General features: G+C 35.0%; 1 protein-coding gene across 6 annotated transcripts in view; it reads left to right on the forward strand.

Moving 5' to 3' along the window:
• Positions 1-12,068, forward strand: part of EPHA7 (EPH receptor A7) — a 168,189-nt gene that overhangs the window by 59,521 nt on the left and 96,600 nt on the right. For all 6 annotated transcript variants that reach the window (XM_053222461.1, XM_015067544.3, XM_015067545.3 and 3 more), the window contains exons 4-5: positions 1,136-1,291; positions 2,365-2,700. In XM_053222461.1, coding sequence (XP_053078436.1) covers positions 1,136-1,291; positions 2,365-2,700 — 492 coding nt within the window. The remainder of the gene's footprint in view (positions 1-1,135; positions 1,292-2,364; positions 2,701-12,068) is intronic.

Raw genomic sequence — 12,068 nt, forward strand, 5'->3', positions numbered from 1 at the left:
GTTGAGGACATTAAATAAATGTGAATATAATAAGTTAAAAGCTATACTTGAATTTATGTTAAATATTCACTAATCTTTCTTTATAGATATGATTAATTTTTATTCAATTTTAAGGTCACTAAAACTTAAACATATATTCATTTGATAAATATGAAGGGTAAATTGAACTTAATATAGTCAATGTATCATGCCATTAATTAATAAAAAAATTTGAAATAATGTAAATTTAATTTGCTAAATTTTAAAGACAAATACATAAAATAATCAGTGATAGAAAACGGTTCAAGGTTTCCTGACTTAATAGCAAATAGGGTCTAAGTGAGTAAGAGCAACTTTACTGAGAGGTGCTAGGGACCTTCTTTGTACTTGTCTATTCATTGCTGAGAGCAATTGCTGTGTTAGTGTGACGGTATTATTAACTTCTCTCAGGAGAGGATAACCAGTCATCATCTGTTTACAGTTGAAGGCTTTCTCCTTATTTGTGGTGGAATAGGTTTCTCCTATTTATAGGCTTTTGTTATTTTTAGTAACAAGAAAGTTCACTTAGTGCAAGGTACCCTGCCTTATAACTTAAATTGGTTGAAATTGTATATTGAAGTTTTCTGAAAACTTGAGGGAATACATTTCTATCATTTTCAGATGAAAATTTTTATATCATTATTCTTCCTCATCAGGTGATTAAAATTATTTTAGTATTTTTCAGTATCAACCAAATTAACACATAAAAAGTTTATTTACAGCTATTTCATATTAAGAAAACATAGCTTTGAAGTATTTTCGTATGTTTCAACAAGTAAGTTAATTATATTGTAAGTGAAGTTACCCTGAATTAAATATCCTAAGATTTTGTCATATTAAATTATGCTTTTGTTCAGTTTTGGGCTCTAGGTTTCAGACCAATGCCACCTATTGGCGCAAGTTTACTGTATTATTTGGTTTTTATTGTTTTACTTTAAAATGTAGTATTCTACATTCTACATTCTCAAATGGATTTACACTGAATACACTTTATTTTATCATAAAGAGCTTGTTTTTCACAAATTAAATTTCATATTTTATTCTTTGCTATTACTATAATTAAAAAAAAATCTATCTGCTCTCACGTTTCTATTTTCACTTTCTTTTGCATCCCCAGCCTGTGGCCGTGGGTTCTACAAATCTTCCTCTCAAGATCTCCAGTGCTCTCGTTGTCCCACTCACAGTTTTTCTGATAAAGAAGGCTCCTCCAGATGTGAATGTGAGGACGGGTATTACAGGGCTCCATCTGATCCACCGTATGTGGCCTGCACAAGTAAGTTCAGAATCGTAACGTAGGAAAGGACTTTCAGATTCCTTACACTGGTTGTACTATTGTGACATCATTGAGATGGGCTTTGGATTTGTGAATGAATTCTAATTGTTATTAAATATTGAATTTTTTTTCATGAACTGATAAGGCCATTTTTCTTTCTTTTTTTTTAAAATTTTACTGTTTATTTATTTTTGAAAGAGAGAGAGACAGAGACAGAGAGAAAGAGAGAGACAGAGTGTGAATGTGAATGGGGCAGAGGGGGAGGGAGACACAGAATCCGAAGCAGGCTCCAGGCTCTGAACTGTCGGCACAGAGCCCGACACGGGGCTCGGGCTCATATGCCGTGAGATCACGACCTGAGCGGAATTTGGACGCTTAACCATCTGAGCCACCCAGACGCCCCAATTTTTCATGAACTGATAAGATGCATTTTAAGAATATTTTTCTCATGTATCTAATAAAAATCATAAATAAAATGCAAAAGTTATTTGAGTCTTACGTGGTTATGAAATGTGATTAAAGAGTAATGGTTTCTGACTTCAAATTCCATCACTAAATAGAGCAAATCTCACATCTTGGTGCTTCAATTAATGAATGTTCGAGAGACCCAAATCCAAAGCCAATCCCAGACTTACTGTAAATCATTCTTGAGCACATTAGGAATGAATAGATGTATTCTCTGTTATATGGTTAAAAGGAAAACTATTTTTAAACAACTGCACAACTGTTTTTTTTAGGTGCATTAACTGTTCTTTGTAATTGCTTAGAAGAAAAATAGCTAAAGACTGTGGCAAAAGCACAAAGACAGTTGTTATCCTGTTTTCATTTTGACATATTAAATGGAAAATAAATAGAGCCTCTTGCCAAGTGAATTCAAGGAGGCTTTTATACAGCTTCTTTAGGAAAGGTAATGAAATGTTTATGTAAAAGAAAGCATTTCAACTAGTTTTCTGTATGGTAATTGAGCCACTAGCTTAGTGGCCCACACAGATCCTTTCCTTCATTTTTTGTTTTTTTGGGGTTGTTTTTTTTCTTTTTTTGTTTATTTGTTTATTTATTTTTGGTTTCCAAAGGGCCTCCATCTGCACCACAGAACCTCATTTTCAACATCAACCAAACCACAGTAAGTTTGGAATGGAGTCCTCCAGCTGACAATGGGGGAAGAAATGATGTGACCTACAGAGTATTGTGTAAGCGGTGCAGTTGGGAGCAGGGCGAGTGCGTTCCCTGTGGGAGTAACATTGGCTACATGCCCCAGCAGACCGGATTAGAGGATAACTATGTCACTGTCATGGACCTGCTAGCCCACGCTAATTATACTTTTGAAGTTGAAGCTGTAAATGGAGTTTCTGACTTAAGCAGATCCCAGAGGCTCTTTGCGGCTGTCAGTATCACCACTGGTCAAGCAGGTATGTTTTTCTGTTTGTCTTCACTGAGTGAATAATGCGACTACATAAGGGAGGTGTCTCTCTCGCGTGAATATTTAGTTAACTTGGCTACACAGAACTAGATTATTCCAGCTCGTTGATGATTCACACCTCTAACTTTTCTTTGTTATTCCTCCTGTTGACTATTAACCATTGCTAGACTCATTAGCATCTCCTCCAGAGATTCTGGCAGGAGAACTAAAAAGGGATAAATTGTCAACCAGTTAAGACTGTTCTAAGACAAGAAGCTCCACTGAAAGATCTAGAAGAGAGTGAAAACATTGGACAAAATGAGATGGTGGCTACTTCTTGCAGTTGTACTCTTTTGTGTGGTATATGCTCATGATCAAAGTCTGCATGATAATCAGGGTGATGAAAGACTGGATTGCACTGTCTCACAAAGTGTTAGCCAGTGTTTTACCACATACGATGTGACATTTGTCATATATGGCAAGTCTGCGTTAAAATGGGCATGAGGGAATTTTAAGTTCATCAGTTGGTTTGTGATCATATTACCGTTTGTCATATTAAAGCAAGTACTTGGGAGATCTCGTGAGAATTTCAAAAGAAGTGAATTAGGAAGTAATGACCATGAAGACCGTGAACTTGTAGCTTAGCCTAGGAGCAATTTTCACTTTTCTTCATGGCATTTGAGGTGCCCTACTCAGTCATGCTTTGTTGTGGTATGTTTTGGAAAATATAAGTTGGAGAGGAAGTTTCAGAAATTGGAGACTTTCTAAACCTTCAGGAAAGTCTTATTACTGAAAGAAGTTTCAGAAATTGAGGGCTTTCTCAACCTTTTAAAAATTCTTGCTGGTGAAAGAAGATCCTGTGTGGTAGATGTAGCCAAGTACTATGTCATTGTTATTAATAAAATGGGACCTGCACTGGAGTACTGAGTTGTGAGAGCATCATAATAAGCTTATAACGGAGTCTTTCTGATCTTTGGCTGGCTGTCAAAACCAGTATTATCCCAAATTCCTGGACATAGATTAATCTATTCTTCACTTCTATGCCAATTTTAACAAAATGTTACCTATTTAAATTATATCTGCAGAATGAAAACTAGGCATCTGGTTTTATGCTTACCATTTTGAACAGATTAATGAGTTCTTATTCTAAAAGTTTCATTTTGATGTTTATTTAAAAGGCTATTGCAAATCTGATCTCCTGTGTAAAAGCAGCAATCTGGAGGAAAAACGACCTAGAAAATTTGAAATTTCCAAAAACTAGACAAAAGAAATAACTAATTTAACTGATTTTGTTTGATTCATTTTTATTTACCCTGACTCTATTTGCTATTCTTTCAAAATCCTTTTGTCAGATATTTTTGCTTGTGTTGCTTTGTACTGAAATCTGTCATCATAGCTTTACAGTGAGTGGGTTTGAAACATTTTAGGTTCATGATTGTGACACTAGAGCTATCTTTGGAACCACTAAGAGCAACTCTTAGGCCTGCTGAACTAGAATAGTTCTTTTATTCCTGCTGATATCAAGTATAGAAGGGACATTTTTATTTATTTTTGAATATTACCCAAAGTTGTCGAGCTTATCCCACAAATAGAGTTCGCCAAATAGTCTGCTTCTGGGGTCTGTATTTTTGCTCTTTAAATACCTACTGTTTAATTTTTCAGGTTAATACTGCATGGGCTAAATCGGTCATAGATTTTCCCATAAATTCTTGAATCAAATATCTCACAGTTGTTAGGTAAAATGGCTTTGGGTGTTGATTCTCTTCTGGCTAAGGGCAAACTAGGTTTGTTTGTTTGTTTGATGGGGGAAGGTAATTTAGATTAGATTAGATTGCAAAATTTAGATGGTGATGATTGCAGAGCTCTGTACAAATGCTAAAAAAATACTGAATTGTACACTTAAAATGAGTAAACCTTCTGGTACGTAAATTATATCTCAATAAAGCTATTCAATTTTTTTTAAAGAAATAAATATAAAAAGTTAAAAAGCAAACTATGGTAATACTTTTATATTAACATATTCATTCATAATTGCCTAGTCTCTCCTACATCTGAAATGCTAAAACCTCATGAATTTAAAGTTAGCTTTTTTTTTAAAAAGCTATTCTTTTTCAAAAAGAAATGCATCTAAACAAGACAATCTGTGGTAATTGTAGAAGGTTTCCTGTATTTTTTAACAGAGGAAATTTAGAATATATTAGTGACTGTTGCTCTACTGAATTTGCACACCCACTTCCCGCTGTTCCCCATCACTAATATTTTTGTTCTTTCTAAGGGGAGAATGATTTGAAATTTTTCCCCTGTTCATTACTACACATGGAAACCTGCAGTGATCCTTGAAATTCTCATTCTCTATTAACTAAACAGCACCACCTCCCACCTAGTTTATGCTGCAGTCATTTCAATAATGAATTTAAATCTAGATCTCTGGTCAGTCATCCCCCTCATCAGCAACCCACTGCTACCAAGTATAAAAAGATGTAGTAGGAGAATCTGCTTGTGTCTGGGCAAGAATAGAGTGAAAATGGGAAATTATTAGCCAGTGTGTGAAAGGTAGTGTGTATACTTTGTAGTTTCTTTTCTGTTAAGTTTGGAGTCTGGAGCATAAGTTTCCCCCACACCCCCTATCAGTGTTTGTGGAAATGAGAGTACATTGAAGTCCCCTTATGCTTTGTTCAGGGTAGGAGTCGGAGGTTTGGTGTTAAAAGATCTGTGCTCCAGTCCCTCCCCTGCCACTTAGGAGTTACATGCTCTTGGGTAGATCACTAAAGTTCCACATGACTGAAATGGGGATAAAAGAATACCTACCCCCCTGTCTTATCCTGTTAGATAATATTAGAGAAAACTTAAAAACTCTTCAGTGTCATAAAAATATTACTTTAGCGCATTGTAGTAGGGTTTTTTTTTGTAGTACTTTTTATTGTAGCATAGTGTATTGTAGCAAAATGGATGCTGAATTAACCCTCTTTTTATACAACTCTTTGTGAACCTGTCAAGGCAAAGCACAGTAAACTCTGTATCTATTGCAGTATGGGGGGAATTATTGGAGGCTCAGAATTGGCATTTATGTTTTATAACATTGGAGGAGGAAGAGATTAATTTTGTTTTGTCTGTGTAAAATGTGACTATTATCTAGTCATAAGTTATCTTAAGACTGAGATTCTACTTTAAACCGATAATTAGCTTTAAGATGAGAAATGCATAGAGAATAATATATGATATTTATATAGAGATAATTTTTGTATTTATCAGGAACATATGACCTCCAGAAACTGGCTGATATATATATTTTTCTTTTTTTGTTTTACATTTATTTTAAGAGAGAAAGAGGGAGAGAATGAGAGAGAGAGAGAGAGAGAGAGAGAGCAAGATCATGGGTGAGCAGGGGAGGAGCAGAGACAGAGGGAGAGAGAGAATCCCAAGCAAGCTCTGTGCTGTCAGTCTGGAGCCCAATGGCAGGATCCAACTCATGAATCTTGAGATGATGACCTGAGCCAAAATCAAGAATAGGACACTTAACCAATTGAGCCACCCTCCAGGAGCCTTTCATTGTTGTTTTATTTTGTTAGGAATGGTATTACTTATTAAGGGTGAAGTCTCACATGTCAGGCTTATGTATGTCAGAGATATGTTAAAAATCTCTAAGTGAGGGGGAAAGCACATGCATTTCATCTATGGTCTTATGATCCTTATTCTTCCTTACATTGGAAGGTTCTCTTAAACAAAAATGGTCTTAATAATTACATCAGTGTTCTTAAGAGCTGACTATTTAAATGCTACTTTTTAAATATTAACTCAGCCAACTCTACTAAGTAGTGTGTATCAAACAGTGTAGGTAAAGATTGGTCCTGTCCTTATGAGGAGCCCATATTGTAGCGGATATATTTAGTTACATATCTAATATGACAGAACACTTGAATATAATGTGATGCCTGCTGTAGAATATTAGGAACAAAACACTGAAACCTCAAAGAAGGAATGATCCATTCTATCTGCAGAGAGGGGGAGTCCTCACAGAAAATAAGTTAGTCAGTCTAGAACTTTGGGGCGGATATGATTTTACCAGGAGGACAAGTGAATCATTTTCTAAGCCCTCAAGAGGACCTCCCCGATTAAAACATAATCAGTGCCACTACATTTCTTCTACAGACCAAGTACATTAATACAAAAATGGTCTGCAAAAGTATGAAAGTTCATAAAAATAGGTCACCCTAAAATTATTTTCTCTTTTTATAATACCTCAGTTCACTGTGGGAGCACTTAAACAATTAGACCATTTTCAAAGCAACACAAAATTATAATATATGTGATCTTACCCCCCAAAGAGATTTAAAGAACTCTGCAATTATTCTTCAAGCAAGTGATTATGCTGTGTTCATCTGTACCTTTACCATGTAACACAATTCTTTCTGTATGCCAGCTGTACAACGGATGTTGTGCACTTAATTCTGACGAGGAAACCAGTCGTACATAAGAAAAGTTAAATGATTTTTCAAGAATGAAAGCATCAAGACATGAATGGAAAAGGAATAGGATTTGATATTCAATGACATAATTACTGAATTTTAGATGAGTTATTTCAGCTCTTTGAAATTGAATTTTCTCCTGAACCAGTATCATGCTATTTGACTCCTGTGATAAAAATTGAGCCTTTAGCTTACTATTAGTTATATTTTTAAAATAAAAACGCGTGTTATGGTACTATAACGATTATAATCATAGAACTAATATTAAGAGTGACTCATTACTGAACACTTATTATGTTATGGCACTTTTCACATATAAAATGCACATGAAAAGAGTGTTAAAACTGAATCACTTCTTTGAACTCATGGAATTGTACTAAATAAAGAGAGGTTTGGGACATAAGGCCTCTAACAGCCCATCTTATGCCCATCACTAAATGGACTGTCTAAATTCAATACATACTATACATTGTGCAGTACGTTGTTGATTGAAATTATGGAGTAATTCATAGCTGAGTATTACGTATACAGGTACTGTAATTTTAATGGGATTGATAATTGTTAGAATGCTGTCGAAAACACTGGGTAGGAATTAAAGATGCAAACTGTCACCTCTTGAAAGAAGATATAATTTCCCATGTTGGGCTCACCAGGAAGCAGACACTCAGACAGGGACTACTGTGCAGGAATTGTATGTATGAGGGCATACAATTGGGATCACTGCCTTAGGAAGAGACAGGAAGGGAGCAAGACTGGAGCAGAGGGGAAGCTGAGCTTTGATACAGTCTCAGTGGAACTCCTCAGCCAACTCCATGGGGAGCTCTCCACCCATAAGGGACCTTTATATTGTCCGGAGCTGAAGAAAGAGTGGCAGGCCTTTATACCTCGTTGTCGTCCAAACATGACTATGGGAAGGAGCCTACAAAGGAGCAAGGTGTCATTTTTCAGACAAGACAATTGTAAAGTAGAGCAGGGAACTGAGATCTGCTTTTTAGCAGCCATCTCAGCATCTGAGCAAATAAATTCTTCAGTCCTTCACTGAGGAGAATGTAGGCAGCCCATCAGAGCATCCCAGATTTTTGCAGTCAAATACGCTGCTTACCGAGAATTATTAAGTGTTATGTAATCTTATCATGGACTACTACAATCCTTTACATGGGAATTTGCAAATTATTTTAATGGTGTGGTGATAAATTACTCTTCAATGAAAAAGGAACCTACTAAGAAGTGTTATTTCCTGAGGATATTATTAACAAATATAGTCTCTTAGTAACAAATACAACATTGGTTACTGTAACATTTGCCTTCTGGCTATGATTTTATTTCTCTTCTTTAAGAAACTTAAAAAATATCCCTGCATATCTTAATGTGACTAATTTCTCTTATGTTTTCAAATGCCCAGATCTTTCATCTCTGTCAAAATTAACATTGGCTTTGGTATGCTCTTTATTTAGATTTGTAATGTTTATATAATGTCCAAAATGAAATATAACCATAGAGTTATATGATATAACATTATAATAAGCAAAATTATACAAAAAAGAGACAGTATCAAAAGTCATTTCCTGTATTTGTCAGAAATATCTTCACTTACATTTATTAATGTGACTCAACTATGACTATTTTCCTCATAAATTAACTCAGATCATCTATTCTCAATGATTTAAAATGGTAAGCCATCAAGTTATGTGTCCTTTAAGTAAAATAAATTACTCCTATTAAGTTTATACACTCTGATATTTCTTTGGAATTCATAAGCTAAGTTTGTATTTTAAGGGAAAAAGATGTTAAGAGAATATATTTCCTTGTTTGAGAGAATATACTGATTATAATATTGAGTAATATGAAATGCAGCAGTCTCCATCCAGTGAGATGAGATAAAACACAGACAAAAAAACACTGCCACTACCCACAAAACATTTTGTAGAAATAGTGTTAATTTTGTTAAAACATACATATACATGCTTATGTACACTGTAGGAGAAAAATCAACTGAATAAGATTTAATAGTAAATCACTCAAAATACACATTTCTATAATGTTTCCAGTTATTTAAAAAAATTTTTTTTAAGTTTTTTTTATTTATTTCTGAGAGAGAGAGAGAGAGAGAGAGAGAGAGAGAGAGAGAGTGAGTTGGGGAGGGGCAGAGACAGAGGGACACAGAATCAGAAGCAAACTCTGAGCAGTCAGCACAGAGATCAATATGGGTCTTGAACTCACCAACCATGAGATCATGACCTGAGCCAAACTGAGCCACCCAGGGATCCTTGACTTAATCAAGTGAGCCACCCAGGGACCCTTGCTTCTAGTTATTTTATAAACTTGATGTGTCCAAAAACCAGAAAACAATTCAGTCATGCTAATTCATGCCTTAGGCCATGATATTTTAGAATCATGCAGGTAGGAATCTTAGACTATATTGAAATTTAATTCTTTAAAGTTTAAATATTTTTGACACCATTAACTTAAAAATATACATGTAGATACATTTACAGTCTTTCTTAGTGGCTATCAATAATTAAAACATATAAATAAAGAAAGATTTTTTTGGATACTATTTTAATAAAATTGGCAACCATATTGGCATTGATACTGAACTAGGACTTCTTGAGTACTTAGTATGTGGTGACCACTTTACATGTAAAGACTCATATGCGTACACAGGATCTTCACATCCCAAACTTACAATGAAAATTTAGGTGAGAATTACATCTTTCTGTGATATGGTCTCACAGTGACTATTTCATGCATTTTTTTCATCACATTTTTCACATATTATCCACGAAATGTTTATCTTTCCCATTAGACTTCACAGTGTAAGAAAATAGTAACATCTGTGGTCTTATTCTCTAGCTCCTGAACCAGTTGGGCCCAGGATACATGCTTAGTGAATATATTGAATTAAATACTTAAATTCTTTGCATATCATAATGTGAAAAGATACTTTCTAAGATTATCAAGATTAATATCTAAAGAGTTAATTAAATTGAAATTCAATGTAATTTTATTTAAATTATCCACTGAATGTATAAGGTCATGATTTCAAATACAAAATTTTTGTGATTTGGTCTTAAAAATCTAGATTTATTTAAAATCTTAAAATAAGGGTGGCTTAGCTGGTTAAACGTCTGACTTCAGCTTGGGTCATGATCTTGCAGTTCATGGGTTCAAGCCCTGAGTCAGGCTCTGTGCTGACAGCTCAGAGCCTGGAGACTGCTTCAGATTCTATGTCTCCCTCTCTCTCTGCCCCTTTCCCGCTCTCACTCCATCTTTGTCTCTCTCAAAAATAAGTAAACATTGGGGCGCCTAGGTGGCTCAGTCAGTTAAGCGTCCGAGTTAAGCTCAGGTCATGATATCACAGTCCATGAGTTCGAGCCCCACATCAGGCTCTGTGCTGACAGCCTAGAGCCTGAAGCCTGCTTCAGATTCTGTGTCTCCCTCTCTCTCTGACCCTCCCCCGCTCATGCTCTGTCTTATTCTGTCTCAAAAATAAATAGACATTAAAAAAATTTTTTTAAATAAACATTAAGCATTTTTTAAAATAAAATAAAATATTAAAGTGACTTCACAGCCACAAACTTGATATTTAAGTAGAGATTTAGAACAAAAGCTTAAAGTAGTCTTATTTTAAAATATTAAGCTATAATTAACCTTTATATTTGAAAACTTTGGTAATTCTTCATGTTTAGAAAATCTCCTGAAAATATAATTATTTTTTTTTCTTTCAACATAACCTTGAAGCACAGGCAGAGACCAAGATTTGAGATCTTTTTTGTTAGTGCTTAGGACTTCTTAGTATACAACACAAGCTTTTCAGAACTTATTTTAATATCTTCTCCTTTTTGTAGTTTTGTGACATTTTGAGACTATGTGACATAGCTATTCTATGAATTTTCTCAGTTAAAATATATGTAAGGAAATGTCCCTAAACAACCTGTGTTCTCAATCCCACATCTTCACCTTCTCACCACCTCCATGCTTTCTGTCCCCGTGTCTGTAGGAGTTATCAAATCCACCCTTTTCTGATTTTATAAATATTTGTAATGAACTATTTTGCTTACATTGATGTTAGGTTGAGGTTAACAAGTTTGATCTGCAGGCTCTTGAATGGAAGGATTCTTTGTAAACATATGAAAGAAACCTAATACAAAGTTTAAGTAGCCTTTCATATTTTCAATTTAATATAGCTTAATCGTTTCTTAAATTCTTTGATCTCAGTTTTGCTGTTGTGGATAATGATATTTAAGCATCTGAGAAGAACGAGTTAATTTGTGTGATAACTCGGTTATAACACTGTTATGGATTGAATTGTGTCCACCTCTAAATGCATGTGTGGAAGCTCTGACCCCTAGTATAACTGTATTTGAAGACAGGGACTATAGGGAGTTAATTAAGGGTACATGAAGTCCTATGGTTGGGGCCCTGATCCTGATAGGGTTAGTGTCCTTCTAAGAAAAGACACCAGTGAGCTTTCTCTCTCCCCATTGACATTCACTGAGGAAAGACCACGTGAGGACCTAGTGAGAAGGTGGCCATCTGCAAGTGAGGAGGAGAGGTCTCATCAGAATCTGAATCTTGCTGGACTTTGATCTGGGGCTCCCCAACTCCAGAATTATGAGATAATAAATTTATTTTTGTTTTGTTTTATAAATTTCTGTTTTTGTTTTGTTTTGTTTTGCTTTAAGACACCCAGTCTTTGGTGTTACAGCAGTCTGAACAGGCTAACACAAATATCCATCCCTGACATAATTTAGTTCTATCCTATTATGTTGAAGGAAAGTATTTATTTTCCATGTGCATGAGGACGGGCATGCATACTTTTGTGGTTGGGGCAAGGAATGGGAGTTGTAGGAATTTTATTCATTTCTGTGATTCCCTGTCCCCCTCAAATAGGCACTAAAACTTATTTAGT

This window comes from Acinonyx jubatus, chromosome B2 (assembly GCF_027475565.1).
Source record: "Acinonyx jubatus isolate Ajub_Pintada_27869175 chromosome B2, VMU_Ajub_asm_v1.0, whole genome shotgun sequence".
Taxonomy (NCBI): Eukaryota; Metazoa; Chordata; class Mammalia; order Carnivora; family Felidae; genus Acinonyx; species Acinonyx jubatus.